This window comes from Hippoglossus hippoglossus, chromosome 5 (genome assembly GCF_009819705.1).
Source record: "Hippoglossus hippoglossus isolate fHipHip1 chromosome 5, fHipHip1.pri, whole genome shotgun sequence".
NCBI classification, from domain to species: domain Eukaryota; kingdom Metazoa; phylum Chordata; class Actinopteri; order Pleuronectiformes; family Pleuronectidae; genus Hippoglossus; species Hippoglossus hippoglossus.
The window spans coordinates 20,434,316-20,451,809 of NC_047155.1; the positions used below are offsets into that span (position 1 = coordinate 20,434,316).

The window sequence follows — 17,494 nt, forward strand, 5'->3', positions numbered from 1 at the left end:
ACCTAGAGGTCCACAGGATGACCTCAGCTGTAACAGGCTAACATCATGTACTAGAACCATGAGTGCATGGAAATTAGTAAATGAGCAGTGGAGTATAAATAGCTGAAAAATAAATAAATGATGGCTAGAGGGTTGAAAAGTAGAACTTCTGCTACTCAAATGGGAGCAGTTTACATCTAGATCTGTTGAAAATGAGAATTAAGACCCTATAAGTCTAAACATCAACGATACCAGAATCACCGTGTCGTGTAAATATGTGAAATATAAAATGTAATCGCTGCCTGGATTGCATTTCCTGGCACCGTTGTGCACATTTCACAAGAGTAGGAAGTGCCAGGTTTTTGTGCACGTAATCAGTACATAAGGGGGTAGTTGGTTGGATGGTGGGAGTAGAGGGAGACAAGCAGAAACAATGTTGGTAAAGATTACTTAAAATAACGCGGCTTTGGTTTGGTGTGTTTGTGTCCTCTAGTTTCCTCAGACTTTCTCTAACCTTAACCAAGTGCTGTCAGGGCCTAAATTCAGCGAGAACAATGTCAAATCATGCTTTAGATGCCACAAGCAAGAATGAATGTTGTAAAAAAAAAACTAATAAAATACGCTGTCAGTGAGTATTTTATGGATGTGTTCAATATCAGAATATCTGACTGAGCGGTGTTTTCCACAGTTCTCCTGGACCTCTGGATATATTGGATGTAGTGGGTGCCTAGGCTGCAATCATGCGAGTGAGTGTCGGGCGTGTGAATCAGAGGCTCGCGTGTGCTTCCTGTGGGACGGTGCTACGGCATGTAGCGTTAACACGACAGGCCCGTAGAGGATGAGGAGGTAGCCAAGCTGTCAGCGGCCAGCTCCCACTTCGCCTAATGAGAGAGAGGCCCGTTAATTAAAAACACCAACAGGCGGAGCTCCCCAGCGTCCCGCCATCAGGACGACCCAGGGTTAAAGACACGGAGCCAGGAGGATGAGACGCACGCTGCTTCTACATACAGTGCATGGTGCTGCCCTCAACAATAAATAGCCCCCGGTATGCAAAAAAAAAAGAACAAAGTGGAACTGGGTAGAGCTGCGAGATGGTGGGGGGGGGTCCACTTTTTATAAACTGCAGTGTTTGTATTTTGGGGGGGAGGGGTCTATGATAATCATCTAATATTCAGTCCTTGATGTTCTCAGAGCAAACTGGGGTTCTTTTGTCTCTCGTGTGAGTTGCACGGCAGCGGGGAACAGTTTATCAATGTCTTCACGCAGACTTCTGTAATTCCAAAAAATGTGATGTTTCTGTCGACTCAATTGTTCAGGAACAGAGCTCTTTTTCAAACGCTTCAAATGTCTGTTAATATTGTTGTCATTGTGCAAACACAGACACTAATCATCCCCCCCTGCATGACTTTTTCCTTCTTTCATTGAATTTAATTGAATTCTATTTAAATGAATGCTTCTTTCATTTAGAGGCTGTCTACAGTCTGGATCAGAGCATACATGCACAACACCTGCATATTTAGTGCGAGGGGAAATTTTGCCTGAAACCGATTCACGTCACCGCAGCCTATTGTGCAATTGTATTTGTAAGTGTTTTATTAAACTGTCAAACACATGAATCATTAGCCTTGATCTGCAGATTGACAGTTTGTCAGCTCTCTGACAGTGGCGCGCGCCTCGCTGTCAACAGAGGGTGGCGAGGGAACGGCTTACACGTTCCCCACGGCTCCCTCTTCTTCTCCTTCTTCTTCCTTGCCTCCTGCGTCTCCATCTTCCTTTCCACCCCCACATGTCAGCCCAGGTGCTAACAAAACCGAGGATTGTGGGTAGTCTTGGAACATATGGAGCAGAGAGACGGAGAAATGAAGGGTGGAGGGAGGAGCGGGGAGGGAGGGGTGCGAGAGAGAGAGAGAGAGAGAGAGAGAGAGAGAGAGAGAGAGAGAGAGAGAAGCTGTCAGGGAAATGTCTATCCCTGTCACAGCAGCCGAAGGCGCGCGATGGACAAATGGATAACTACAATTTTCAGACTGCCAGGGAGGAAGCGCTTTCAGATGCGATGTGTTTGGTGGGCAGTGGCTCTCATGCAACAGATCTCCAAAGCGCCACGATTTATTTTTTTTTTTTGGTCCCACGTCCATTTCTGTCTCTGCATGTGTATGGATCATGTTTGTATACACAGGAATATTCCGTTTATTCAGTTGCTGAAATGCTGTTCGTTGTGCACAAACACTCACAGGCGCACACTCACAAACACAAGCAAATTCCCTGTGCGACCATGTAGACAGAGTGTCAGAGCTGTGGCTGCAGGCTTGTGTGCTTGTGTGTGTGTGCGTGTGTGTGTAGTCTTTTGGCTGTTCACTGATGATTGGTGCAGCCCCCTCCCATTGCTGTCTCTGCTTCTCTGTCCCCAGTTCCCATCAAATAATTATCTCTCCCTCTCGCTGTATTTCAGGCTGTGCCTTCCTCACCTACTGTGCCAGAGAGTCGGCCCTGAAAGCCCAGAATGCATTGCACGAGCAGAAGACCCTGCCAGGGGTAAGTTGAACACGATGAAAGCCATGTCGACCCAGAAGCGGGATCTTACATAAACACATTGCAGATGCAGGGTTCATTTTTAAAATACAGTATAATGCATTATATTTATTTCAAGTCAAAGGGGACCCGCCGTCTTCACCATTCCTGGCATGTGCTGTTTATCACTGGCTGTACACCAGAGATGAGCACAGCTCTTCTTTCTCTTAAATATCCCTCCTCTTCCGCCCCCCACCGCCACCACTCCACAAACCCCCCCCCCCCCCCCCCCACACACACACACACACACTCTCTCTCTTCACTTTGACAGTCACACACACAAACCCATAGGGAGAAACCACACACAGCATCACATCATAGGCATACTATTTATAGGCCTTCCTCCAGTTTGTGTAAATGAGTGTGTGCCTCTATCTCCTTCTCTCTCAATGTGTGTGTGTGTGTGTGTGTGTGTGTGTGTGTGTGTGTGTGTGTGTGTGTGTGTGTGTGTGTGTGTGTGTGTGTGTGTGAGCATCCATGTGTGTGGGCAAGTGTGCAAGAGATAGACAGAGAGGGATGAAAAGCGGGTGGGCGGGTGGATGTAGGCTATTTGTACATTTATGTGCACGCTCTGCGTTGTGCCCCGGCCTGGCAGCAACATGAGTGTGCATCGTGAATGTACCATCTCGACAACACGTCCTCACCACAGATGCTGTGGATGTTGGCGCTCACATGTACGATGCAGCTGGATGCAAATCGTGTCTCGTTGTATTGCTCAGCTCCTGTTCATGTATGCTAGAATCGAGGGAGCTGTGACACTGTCGTAGAGGAGTAGCAGATAGTTTGATTGTCAGCTATCGTGTGCGTTAGTTTATATGTGTGTGCAAGGGATTATATGCATCGTGAGCATTTTCTTGCGTGTACACATAATTGAATGATTACGTATTTGTGTGTGTGTGTGTGTCTGTGTGCATGCATTCCTGCAATCGTGTTCTTAAGGTCTGCATGCACCTGAATGCACACGCATCCGTGCTTGCGCGTGCACATAAACGTGGCGCCCGAGCCCGCCTGCGCATGTATGCGTGTTAGGAAGTTTTGATGCGTCTCTGTCAGGCCTGGCTCAGTTTGCTCTGTTCGTTTTTAATGACGCCTCCAGGGAAGCTGACAGTCGCCGTGTTGAGCGCACAGCCTTTGATGTGAGTGATTATGACATCACAGACGTGCAGCCGAGAAGAGCGGAGGAGTGGGGATCCGTGCTTTCCTTTTTTTTCACTTCCCAGTGGCATATTATTCAGAAAGAGAGAGCGGGAGAGACAGAGACATGCAGAGAGAGAGAGAGAGAGAGAGAGAGAGAGAGAGAGAGAGAGAGAGAGAGAGAGAAGGAGAGATTAAATATTTGGCCAAAACCAGAATGCGATTTTGTGTTCACACAAAATCTGCTGCCGATTGATGTTTTTGCCTTTGCTGCTATTGTTTGACACAGACCAAAATATATGGGCACAAAAACAACCTCTTTAAGGATTCTGTCATTACCTCTTCAAGGGAAAGGGACTGTATTTAGCGTAACATGCCACACAGTAATGCATCAACAGCAAATAAATTTAATCAGTCACTTGCGATCAACATTGTTTTAGAGGGAAATGCAAATTAGCAATGCCTTTGCCTGTGGAGGACGGTCTCAAGTTTGCATTTGATCGATGGTGAGTGTTAAGTAAACAGAAGTAATGCTACAGGACAGTCCTAGATGCTCAACAAACCCTGAAGCCGTGCGTTCGGAGAGGCAGACCAGGGGAACGTCTTCTGTTGCTGGTGGAGGTAAAGCCAGCAAAACAGAATAAATGAGTTCATTAGAAACAGAGCGCGGACTTGGCCCTGGGAAAGGCAGTGGGACGTTTTGTAGCACACGACTACACCCTCTTCCCTCCGCTTTTTTTTTTCACCTGTCCTTTTCTCTGCATCTTTCAGTCCCCCCCCCACTCACAGGCCAACACAACCAAAACCCTGCAAATGAAATCCCTTTTTTTTCCCCTTAAAGCTTCTTTCCCCTTCACTTCACGTCCTGATGCGCTTTTTATCGTCAAAGTTGCTCCCCAACCCCTCACATTTAAAAAGTTTTCTGCCATCTTTTTTCTTTCGCTGCCAGGTGAGCCGAGAGAAGAGGGGATTTGGCTTCCTCGTGGAAATGCCCTGTAAGCATGGCTGTAGGCTGTTGGTGTAGCTTCGACAAAGTACTGAGGGCTGCCTTGTGTGTATGTGAGTGTCTGTGTGTACGCAACTGAGTGAGTGCAGTGTCAGGAGAGACTTTGGGTAAACAAGCTGCAAGCAAAAATACTGATGTTAAAGTGACACTGACATTGACCTACTCCTGATAGGCGACAAATTGTTTTCCCATCCCTCGCTCCATCGTAGTGTTAGAAACTACAGGTACACAGGATTAGGCTGATAGAAAATAAATAAACGTTAAGTGTAATTAAATCAACCAGACTGGCACTGAAACTCACAATGAAAACAGCCAAGAGATACGTTTGAATGATAAACCCATACAAGGCCAGAACATTCATTCAATAGATGGATAAATGAGCAGATCTTCTCAGCACAGGTCCGGGGCCTCAAGGGTTTATTTGCCCGTTAAGCAAGAGCCACTCTCAATGAAGTCTTTGGGTGAAAAAGTCCAAGGGCTCAGCAACAATGTATGAATGTCTCGATCGTGTCTTTTTGTTCCTGATCGCGATCTGAAGGTTTTATATACGATGCTCGCTGCCACTAGATGTCACACAAGCACCGGCATCTCGTACAAAAATAAATGCTCCATCTGCGTCCCTTCCGACTACAACTCCCCCTACCTTTGTGTTCTCAGCAGGCTTTTGCCTAAACAGTCTTTTTGGAAAGATTCCATGCAGCTAGCTGCCGTGCTGACAGATAAAGTTGATCCGTTTGAACCCATTCACAAACTCCTACCAGTGTCGGAGCCTCCACGTGAGACATTTCAGTTAGTAAATGTTTGTTTTTAAAACTTATTTTTGGGGATGCACTCATTCTTCCAACACCAAGTGCAGCATACCTCAGTGGGCCTGCATGAGTGTTTATAAATAAGGTGTAGCCAATGTTTCTGGGTTAACAGCACAGTGGTGGGCAGGTGATATTTTTAAACTCATTCATTTCATTTCTTCTTAGTTGTTGCGTTCAATCAACTGCAGCACTTTAGTATTCTGGTCAAGCTAAAACGTATTATAGGAATTACAGGAAAGAACTCCATCCATTCCTGGAAATAATCCCAAAACACAAGCATGAGCATAGTAGATTAAATGCAAGTTATCACAAGTGAAACAGATTCTGGATTGGAAGTACACAACTGAGCTGATAAATTTAGTTTGGGTGGTTTTTTTTGGGAGATGCTACGTGAGACAGGCCAAAAATGGGGCGCGTCCCAAACGTCAGGTCCCTGGCTGCTGTATTTGTGATCCCGCGCTCCAGTTTCAGACTCATACTACAGTGAGAGGCATTAAAAAGCCTCTATTGATTCTGGCAAAAATCCTTACATGTGGGTGGATGTGTTTTCGTGTGTGCACGTGTGTGTGGCTGTGAGTGTACGTGCGGGTCGCAGGGTGGAGTTGCAGAGTTGAGCTACCACAGGGGGCAAATACCCACCAGCAAATCCTCCCGCACACATATACTTTCACATGCAAAAAAAATAAAAACCTGATCTGGCATTCACTCAAACACACTGTCAGATATACAGTACGGGCCTCCCTACAACCATAAACCCCCACACAGTGCACAAAAGGACATGCACTATTGAATACTTAGCAGCATATTTCAAGTTTTTTGAAAAAGTAATGCATATAAATACACACAAGCACGCACAAGTACAAAACATACCGCCGATACTCACAACACATGCACTCAACACTCCAAACCCTACTCTTCGCAGCAGAAATACAACACTCCTCGTAAACACTTCCATTCAACTACCTGATACTGTGATACTCAGAGAGAGAGAGAGAGAGAGAGAGAGAGAGAGAGAGAGAGAGATGGAGAGAAATACAGAGAAAGTAAAACAGAAGAAGAGAGCGAGAGAGAGAGAGAGAGAGAGAGAGAGAGAGAGAGAGAGAGAGAGAGAAATACGGCGTCGATTGACTCGCACTGTAATAGTGAGCCAGATGAGAAAATATAGAACACTGTGAATCAATGCGTCATTTCAGAGCGCTTTCCCACACACAAATACACACAAACACACACACAGATAATGGAGCACATATACACACACCAAGTTTTCAGCCCTGGGGCAAACAAACACCAGAAAAGACGGGAAGGCAAATGAATAGCAGGAGGGAGGAAAGAGGAAGGGGCTGATGAAGGCAGGTTGGAGAGAGTGGGTGGATTGAGGGAGTGGGAGGAGAGGTATAGCCGGGTGCCTCCATACTGACTGATTTGTGTCTTCTGTTTCTTTTTCCATCCCCCCCCTCAGTTGAGATAATGCCAGGGCGAGAAATCCATGTCATTGATTGGCTCCTGCGACCCAGTTTCATGGCAGCTTTTTCTCAATAAGTTGCCCTTATTGGTCGATAACTGCCAGGCTCCCCAGGTGAAGTGGGTCAAGGGGTGTTTGGTGGGGGGAGTTTCAGTGGTGCTCGGTTGTGATTTGTTTCCCGTAAGCGTGCAAGTACAATATTTCACTACTTTTTGTAGATTTAGATTAGTGGTGCAGTGTGCAGCAGGCGTAGCTGCACGTCCACATGAACGATGCTGCAGGCCCTCCAGCTAAAACATCCCCTTTTTCTCCCCACGCCATCACCTCTTCAGCCATCCTTATCACCCTTACTGAAAGAAAAAAAAAACCGTTTTGCCACATATCAAGGACCGGTTAATGAGTCCACATTCGCTGACAGGATGCACAAGCAAGTATCAATAGGCTTCACAAAAACACAGATTTTTGTAAACTCATACACCTATTTAGCAGCTTATTTCACTCTTGCATGCCTAACAGCAGAAACTAGCGGGCACTGTCAGTAGCCAGTGCAACAAAAGAATAAACATTATCCAATGTCCAAAACCGGAGCAAAGCTTTTAAGAGAGGCAGTATGCCGCCTGAGTCCTGGCAGGTCGTAAGCCTGCAATAAAAATTCAAATGAGTCTCCACAACAGACAGTAGGAAACCAGAAAGACTTTCTGAAAGTAGTGTTTGTAATAAATTCAGAGTTAAACACAAATTCTGTTCAATTCATGGGACATCTTAATGCTGCAGCGTGCAATTTTGTTTGAAACTAGTGATGAGACTTATTGCTCTTTGAACTGAGCCAGATCTCATGGTGCTGTGTCTTTCCTGAAACAGCTCATTGTTTTAGTTTTCTTTTTTGACTGCAAACCAAGAACAGCCCCAGAAAAGAGAGTGTCTCCCTGATTAAGTGATGAAGTTACACCATTGATTGGCCAAGTGTTAGTTTCCCAATTGGCTGCTGCTATTTTCCAAATGACTAACCACAAATAGTGCAGCTCATTCCCAATGTGCATGTGTATGTCCAGCCATAAATCTGTTGTTTGGGGACTTGGTTTATCTATGAAATAATAACTAGGGGCAGTGACATTTTGGAACAATGTCACCAGTTGAGATCTGGTTCCTTTCGCTCAGCTAAGCCAGGTCCATAAAATTGGTTTTACCAGTTTGGTGTTGGACACTCTTGACAAGACTACACAGAGCCTGTACCTCAACCCAACCAAATAACAAAAATAACAGCCAGTTTTTTATCCTGCAGCAACAGTGCCCTGTCTCACTAATGCTCTTGAGGCTGAATGGGAGCAATTCCCTGCAGCCAAACACCTTGTGGAAATCCTTCCTAGAAGAGGAATGTAGGCTATTATAGCAGTCCAGGGCTTGGGTTGAATTGTGTAAGTGATTGATTGATGCTTTGAACCGCATGGTGTCCGCTGCATATGGGCTTCTAGCAGTAAGCGAGTCCTTGTTGGATCGTTGAACCCTGCCTAGAAACCTTTCCAATGTCCGAATTGGGGGCCTGTGTCTGTCGGATGAAGTAACTGTCCAAAACCCACATACAACACCCTCTGCCCTTTGACCCCTTGAATTGGGTAAGGAAAGGAAAATAATCTCTACAGAAATACACAAGGTTTGACTTACTCGTTCAAGCTGTCTTTCATTCTTGATACAACTACTTCCATTATTTTACGTTTGTACAAACAACTGCGACACTGTAACTTTGAGGAAAGACTGTCCCAAAGTGAACATCCAATTGAATGAGCAGCGATAAGCAGAGGCCTGACAACATAAGAACTTTGTTATTTCAGTCATAATGCCCATAACTTTACAAGATACTAGACAGCAACAACAATCAACATGAACCATCTGGCAAATCATAAAATACAGATCCCCATTTTCATAAGGAGGCTTTGAAAATGCCCCGTTTATGAGATTACGTATGGGTTTAATGTGTGGATGTCTACATACTTTTGGCCATACGGTGTGAAACATGAATGCTGCCACAATTGTAATAAAGATTATCACAGCCTACACACCATCTACAAAGTCTCCTATTAACTTTGGGCTCTAGACCTGATGTTATGACTTCACAACATTGCCATGTGGAGTTTGAGCAGATTGTACAAAAGTCTGGAGGCAGCAAGTTCCCTTTAGTCCAGTAATCCAACTAACTTCAGAAGCGGTGCACGCCACCCGCTGGGTCATTGAATTGATGATCCAAATGTGAAATTACACACCTCAATGCTACAAAGCAATATTGCAGAGAATGCAGTGTCACTGCAATAACCAAGTTTTTGATGCTGATCTCATTTTTAAAAAGGAGAGCTTGGAGTTTTGTCCAGGACTCCCCAGTGTTACTATACAAAAAATAACAATTTAGCAAAATGACCTGTTATCACATGGACATGTGTTAAGTCAAGTTGTGATTCATATAACACCATAACACATTTCACATGCCCTTCTAAAAAATCCACTACAAATTGTTGCTGACTGAAGAGTCCTCCGCAAACTGTCCTAAAAAGTGTGAAATGCTCTCTAAACGAATGGATTGAACTGTCTGAGCAATTCAAAACACCTCTGTTAAGTGCCATTATTGGGTGATCCAGAACTCGTTGTATTCTCCCTAAAAGCATGTCCTCGCTACAGAAACTTCAGAGGTGCTACAGCTCCTTTCAGCATCTACTGCTGGCTCAAGTTATTGTCACAGTCTGAAATCAACTTGTCCTTCCCTTGAGTTTATATTGATCCACAAAAGTACAGCCCTACAATGCACGAATGAGTCTTCATCCTCAGTATCACACGTCACTGAGCATTTACAAGTGTTAATGTCACTACTGGCACTTCAGGACTCCTCCATGTACGATCCAGCATGGAAGGAGACAAATTCAAGTCCTTCCAGGGCAGTGGGTTTTTTTTTTGCCCTTTTATAAAAAAAAAGATATTTGACAGAAACTTTTCTTTGAGAAATCATTGACTCCAGCTTTCTTCCACAGCCCAAAGACATGCAGGATGGTGTGAAGTTAATTGAAGACTCTAAATTGTCCGCAAGTGTGAATGTGAATGAGAACGGTTGTTTGTCTCTATATGTTATCCTATGGATGGATGGATGGATGAACCCCAAAAGCCCTGCACCTCCTTACTGGAATAAAGACGACAGTGGCCATAGCTGCTTTCACACGTGCACTGCAACCCTGAATCTAGACATTACCTGGTGGAGCAGCGCGTGACAGTGCAAATGTCCAAATCGGTTGCAACGGGCATTAAATGGACTTTAACCTGCCAGCTCTCGAGCACAAACGCATTCGTAACATACGATTGAATAGAATGTGATTGGATTCACAGCAAGCAAGTTAGCGTGTTGATGACATTTCAATCATTTCTCCCGCACGCTCTAGGCACTGCCCCACGCCTTAACCACGCGGAGTATTTCCAGTAGGTGAGAACGCGTCTGACACAGGCAATCTCCGGTTGTGTGCTCCAAGTGTGAAAGGGCAACCCCAGACAATGGCCTGACCTGATTCTCCAGACATTATTATGTGAAAACGGCTTTTGACTGTCACTTGGGAAAGGACGTAGGCATGGGCCGCTGCAGCTGGAGCTATTTCTCCCCCCCAAAAAAAGGCTTTAATAGCACCCTAACCAGTGTGCGCCTGGCTTCAGCCCTGGTCATGCGAATACTTCACAGATTTAAGCATCTCCATAAGCTGGTTGTGGTAGTCATTCTGTCATTGTCATAGTTTTACCTCCTGCTGCTGCTGCTGTATTGAGTCTGCCCGACTCCCGCTGCTTTGAAATATCCTGCCAGTCCGAGCTTTTTTTTTCTTCTTCTTTGTGAATAGCTGTATGTCACACTGCTATATTGCCTTATCTTTTTCATGCCCTTAAGCTCCACACACACACATACAGTACAGTCCGCCTTCCCACAACAGTAAGTGCGGTGTTGTCTGATCTTTTTATTGTAGCCTGTTCAGTTAATTTACCATGCACATTAAATGTCGAGGAACAGAGAACAGATAACTGAAAACAATAAAATGCAATAAATCAGTCACACCTACAATATAATTTATATATTAGAGCGGCGTTTTATTGATCGTTGGAGAATATTACGGTCCGTACTGTATACCTTTTCTTTCTGTCATGCATTAGTGCAGCTTGACTACTCGTGCTCTACTCCCGTGTCTCTCCCTCAGTTGTCAGTGCGGGACGGGGCCGAGGCTTTGAAACACCAGATAACATTTTCATTCAGTGATTTCATTCTTTTCCTCAGGCTCTTGTAGCTGCTGTATCTTTCTATATTTCTCTCAAGATCTTTCTATTAATCAGACTTTTCCAGTTTTTCAAATGGAGCGTTCAATTTGGACAAACTGCCAGTGTGAGATTAGTTTCTCACATCCCTAACACAAATGATTTTATTGGAAGTTTCCTTAAGATACTTTGTAGAAGCGATGAACATTTTTCCAAATTGGTTTTTGTGGAAATTTGGAATAAAACTGCTCAAGTGTTTTAAAATGGATGATGATGTTGAAGTTGCTTTCTGCAATGCTGCCTCTCTGGTAGCAGTATTATAAAATTGTCCTTTTGTCTTATGCTATATAACAAATAAATTATTTCACAATGACTGCGGAGGAAAAAAATCACAAGCCCAGTTTGAACAAGGGCTTTTATAATGAGAACAACTAAAAGAAAAATTATTGTGTCAGTTCAAAGCAAAGGGCAATTATCATGCGATGCTTGCATTGCTGTTTTCTCTGTCTTCTTTCATCATAACCCTGATGGCAGAAACTACTCGAGGAATGTATAAGTGATTACAGAACAGCTAACAGTGTAGCAAAGAGGGAATATATAGGCGATGATTAGAAGACAGTGAGACGGAGCAGGTTAGAGGTAGAAACAGTAGCCAATGCTTTAGTTTGCTGGAATGAAAGTTTTTTAAAAGTAGGGCCCAGCGGTGAGTCTCGCTGCAATATTAATGTTGTTTTTCCACTTCTCAAAGTTTCCTATAAAGCACAAACTAACCGCTCACTTTTTACAAAGGGGGCTTTATTCTTCTGTAAATACAATTCTCATTCCAAGAAAAGCCACAATCCACTTTATTTTGTGACCTTCACCATCCTCACCTTCGCTGAAGCCTTCGGAATATATAACACAGAGATTTCAATTTCTTCATTTGGCCCGTATTATCTGATATGTTCGACAGAGCGGGAAGTGGCGCTCGCAAATCTTGTTCCCGGCCCGGCTATAGCAGCTGGCGAGCTGGTGGCCGGGGGATGTGATAATGACACAACGCACCAACTGAGGCTGGATAGCGGGCCGCGACTCAGGCAGCTTTTAATAATTGATGGCAGCCAAGGCCCCGGATTGGCCAGTAATTGCATTACAGGTCACTTCTCAATAGCAATTTGTGAAAGTTGTGGTGATGTGTGCTGGGTGGCGATCAATAGGCACTGTCCAGAGATGTAGTCCCCCCCCCCCTCACACACACACACACACACACACCACCTCCCCTCTCTCTCTTTCTCTCTCATGCTATCTTTCTGTTTGAACGAAAGCAAGAGGTCCACTGGAAACACTTTTCTTTCATTGTCCTCTGCCAAAGCAACAATGTCGGGACTTTTTCTTTTAAAATCAGATTAAAATCCTGGGTTCAATTTAAGTTAAGTCGCTGTGATCAACCACTACCCACATTAACGCCTTGAATACTCAAGTACTAATACACAAATTGCCTTAAAATGTAGTTTTCATTTAAAGTATCCAAGACTGTGTAGAATAGAACTTGTATGTAAGTTTATGTGAGGAGCTTGATTGGGGGAGCTCGTTTTACAATATTCAGCTTGACGTCATGCTAATGTCAGCCTTTTACTTATTCATTTATTGCTTCTGGTGGTTAGTTTGGCCTAGCACATTAGTAGTATGTGTAGTAGCATTTCAGTCAACACACAAATTGCGGTCGTGTTTTCCAGGAGCAGTTCAATTAAACGAGTATGTCACAGATTTATCACCGCATCACAATTTTGTCTCTTGATGGACATGTTTTTAAAAAGAAACAAAATCAATGCTGCACATCCGAAGACACTATCCTTTTCTGTGTATTGCATTTCTCTTTCTGGCGCCTACATCACCCACATGCAACTCGACCGCCAACAGTTTGGTCAGAGGCTCGGGTGTGTTCCACTAGTACCTGATAATATAGCTTCAGGCCATGACGACACTCGCTCACTTTACTCAGCTTCCTCCAGAGCCACAAAACACATTTATTTTCACACATGCAGTCATATTCCTGGTAGGCCCGGTAAACAGATTATTTTGTGTTTCCCTTATTTATCATTTTTGTCCATCTATAATTGTTGCCACTTTGGTTTAGATTCAGAGTCCGATTCTGGTTCATCTGTTTTAACAATTGATGAAACTGACTTCAATGAGCCCAACACCGGACCTACACTACATATATGATTCACAAAAATCTAAAAACAGCTATGGCACCAAAGAATAAGTCAGAGAAAATAACACATAATCACGTTACCTCAGGTTGAGATTGGAGATGTAACTGGGTTTGTGTGGTTTAACAGATGCTCACCAGGTAGGGAAGGTCTAACAAAATGACTGATATGCATGAACAGAATATAGGGTCTAAGTTTAGCTCTTTCTTTCTATCTTGACCTACACGACAGACATCTGGAGTCTGGCTATCTCTGCAACCTATATAAATTTTGACATTATGTTTTTGGACGTGAGGGAGAGCAGGTCGTCCACTGAGTAAAAGGTCAGCGGTTTGATCCCCATCTCCTACATTCCTTGTGAAGAGTCCTTGTGCATGGCGCTGAACCCAAAATGCTCCTGACGGCTGAGCCAGCAGTGTGTGAGTAATGTACATTCGAGAAAGTGCTGCACGTAGACGCACTGCATGAATGGATGAATGGCAAAACTGTACTGCACTTTGAGTGGTCATCAAGAGTAGAATACAGACCATTTACCATTTAATCCGTCTCTTGTGAGACCTGTGGAAGAGCAATACTAAATCAATGCGGTGCCCGTTTATAGTAACAATACGTGGCTGAAACATAAAGTGAGTGAGAGAAAGCCTCGGGTTCAGAAGGTTAGAATAGCACAAGAGCTCAAATCCAGCATCATCACAATGCTTCACTTTCAACTGTAGTACAGACTCTGAGCCCTGTGCCCCCTCTGGCTCCCCCGGTTGCACTCGTTCTCATGGAAGTTATTTACTGTTCCAGCCAAAAAACGCTCCCCTGACAGACTCACACACAGACACGACTTTGCCTTTGTTTCTCTTTTCTTGCTCCTATTGTTGACATCTCACCCACTTTGACATTTAAACTATCACTGTCATCTCTCCACATCTGCTGTTCATTCGTTTTCTTCTCGCTCTCTCTGTCTGTCCCTCTCTCGTTCTGTCTCCCTCGCTCCCCTTTCCTCCTGCTTCCTCTGCTGTGGCGTGGAGAGGAGTGGAGGAGAGAAGAGTGGAGGAGACAGGAGATTTTGCATGCTCTAAATACAGCCTCTACGTGTGTGGGGTGCTGTCATCAGAGGAGAGAAGGGACAGGGGATGGCTCCCGTTCTTTTGTGAGAGTGCATGTGCATGTGTGTGTGTGTGTGTGTATACAACTGTTTGCCTATGTGACAGAGTGCGCATTAATCCCAGCAAACATCAAAGATGCTCCCTCATCCATCTCTCTGTCTTTCCTCTCCTCCTCGTCCCCCCTCCCTCTGTCACTCCCTCTAATCCTCCTTTAACATCAATTTGTCTGCGTTGCCTTTTTGTGTTTCTGTCGTCATACCCTGCCTTTTGCTTGCCTGTCTGTTTTGGTGCGTCTCACCTCTCTTGCATGTGCCTGGCGGAGTGTGACAGCATTGAGAAGTCACCAAAGAGGTAAATGATGATAGGTCATCCATCATGCTTTATGGACTCTGTATGGCGCTGCCGTGGAGAGTGGCTGCACCGCGCAGTAACTCAGAACACTCTGTCCCTCCATATAACCAGGCAGGGGCTCTCTGCTGCTCGCCTCGACTATGCAGGGCGAGTGTTTGTGCGCGAGACACAGGAAGAGCGTCGGTCTGACTCACCCACTTAAACTTTTCTGTGTGTGATTCACTGTGTGTGTGCGTGCATGTGTGTGTGTGTGGGGGTGAGAGAGGGAGATAAAACAGAAAGGGTGTTTGGTCCACACTGGCAAACTGTGTGTAACAGGCCTTCATTATGGCCTGATGTGCTGCTGCTGCTGGGAGCATCAACTCTTGCATCATCAATTCTTAATATTCTGTGCGTGTCTGTGTGTGTGTGTAAGAGAGAGGAAGAGTGAAAGAGAGAGAGAGAGAGTTTCTGTGTATTGTGTTTGTGAAAAAGCAAAAGATTTCTAAGTTAATGTAAGAAGGTATCTCTCAGAGTTTGGACCTTTTTAATGGCGTATGTTGCCTTGTCTGGTTGTTTGATCATTCCTCCTCCACACACTGGCCCTGAAGTGATCTCCTCATCTGTGAAATTGAACCTGTTAAGTCGTGAATTGGCTTTTAAATACAATATTCTATCTTTGTGTCCCTCCTGTACTCAGTTTCCTTGTATGTTCCCATGTATGTTTGTTGCTGGGAGACTGACAACAAACTTACACACGACTACCAGACTGATAGACTTGAAGGCCTGGTCTATACTACTGCAGACATTTTTTTCAATGAATGTTCACCCTCAACTACAAAAACGACTACAAACGCTCAAACCAGCATGCCCGACCAGTAGGTGGCGATAAAGTGCACATCAACGATCTGTCAAATACCAGAGACGAACATTGTGAGAATAATCATTGGTATCACTGTTGTTGTCCTTGTTTCCTGTGCCTGCTCCTTACACAAAGCAACAGAAGGCATGTGTGAAATAATCTTTGCTTTACCGAGTTTTTGAAAATGAGTACTTGGTAAAAATCTCAGTTTTAGTGACTTGAAACGTTGTTTGTGAGGTTGAGAGGCTCAAGCACAGAGGAAAGAGTTTGACGTAAAATATTTGCATCTTCGTAGACAGGGCCTATAAGTACCTCATATTTCTACAGTGTAGTCATGTTAGGAAGGGATTACTAAAGTATTTTGTTAAGACAGACTTGAAATGCAGATTTCTCTAACATCCTCACACATACTTTCTTTTCTCTCTTTTCCTGCCTCTCCTGCAACATTTCCCCCTTCTCTCCATCTCCCCTCTCTCTCCATCCTCTCCGATATCCCTCACTCTTTCTCTATGGTGAACCTGTTCACACTTTTCTTTTGTCACCTTTCCACCTGGAAGAACAATTGCTCTGACAGAGTTCACTCTGTCTCTCCCTCTCTCTCCCTCCCCCTTGTCTCTCCGCCCTCCTCTCCCACACTTCCTCCCCGCGCTATACCACTTTCTTAGATCCAGAGGGAATCACACTGTCTGAACCAAATGTGCCACAAACTTGTCAGATGGTGTTTGTTTTCCACCCCTTTCCCATACTTCTTTTTCAGCGCACGGGTGTGTGTGCGTGTGTGTTTTAACGGCGTCTATGTATTTGACAAAGTGCTTTGACATGCGCCGCGCTCGCACGTCAACAGAATGAGAATATGCGGGGTCATTATTGAAATAGGAGTCTGCAAGAGGGAAAGGGGGTTGGGGGTGCGCCAGACTGAGTCACAAGGTTTGTGTGATGATAAGCTTTGTATGTTCAGACAGCTTGTCGGCATATATGTGAAGACTATAAGTAAACAACCTCTCCACCGAGGCTCCCTGGATACTGTGAACAGAGGATATTTTGCTGAAACCAAAGGTGTATAAGGGACTGAACAGCTGCGTTCCTGCCACCAAAAAGTGTAACACGATTCCACAGAGGTACAAACTCTCTACATAAGAAAATGCAGCACAGAGTCTAACAAACAAACACTGAGAACATTACATACCCGCTGAATAGCCAAGAAGATTCTGATTCCTGTGGATTTGATGGCAATCAGGAGGGTTGCTTGCCAGTAAAACTAGAATTGATTGGGAGACAAGGATCTGATATTTTAGACCCTGCACTCTTTAGCACAGTTTAGCTTCTAGTTCAAAGCCTTAATTATCATTACTGTTTGGTTTTACTCCAATAATCCATTTGCTCTGATCACCTGATATGTATAAACTACAGCTAAACCCTGGAGGTGCAGAGACTGTGGCCTTCCAAAGGTAGCACCGCTCAGAGCTCCTATCAGAGCGGATCAATGGTCGACAGAACTAAATGGTGAAAAGAAAAAAAGAGTAGGGCAAAAGAAACTAGGCAAGAAGGACACTTAGAAGGGTAAGTCTGCCGAGGAGCATTGTAACTCACCTCTGGCAATCCCATACTGTAAGTACACCTCTAAAACTCATCCCAAACTTTGGCAAGACGTGGCACCTGCACCAGCATCCTTTATGAATGTCACAGCCCGTGAGAGGAAAATGATTACGTTGCAAGGAAGACAGGGGGGTGAAACAGGAGGAGGTGGGAGAAAGAGAGAGAAGAAAAATCACTTTGATGGATTATGCTC

The 17,494-nt window shown here is 44.5% G+C and overlaps 1 protein-coding gene across 18 annotated transcripts in view; it reads left to right on the forward strand.

Moving 5' to 3' along the window:
- Positions 1–17,494, forward strand: part of celf4 (CUGBP, Elav-like family member 4) — an 86,230-nt gene that overhangs the window by 19,740 nt on the left and 48,996 nt on the right. For all 18 annotated transcript variants that reach the window (XM_034585321.1, XM_034585317.1, XM_034585319.1 and 15 more), the window contains exon 2: positions 2,429–2,511. In XM_034585321.1, coding sequence (XP_034441212.1) covers positions 2,429–2,511 — 83 coding nt within the window. The remainder of the gene's footprint in view (positions 1–2,428; positions 2,512–17,494) is intronic.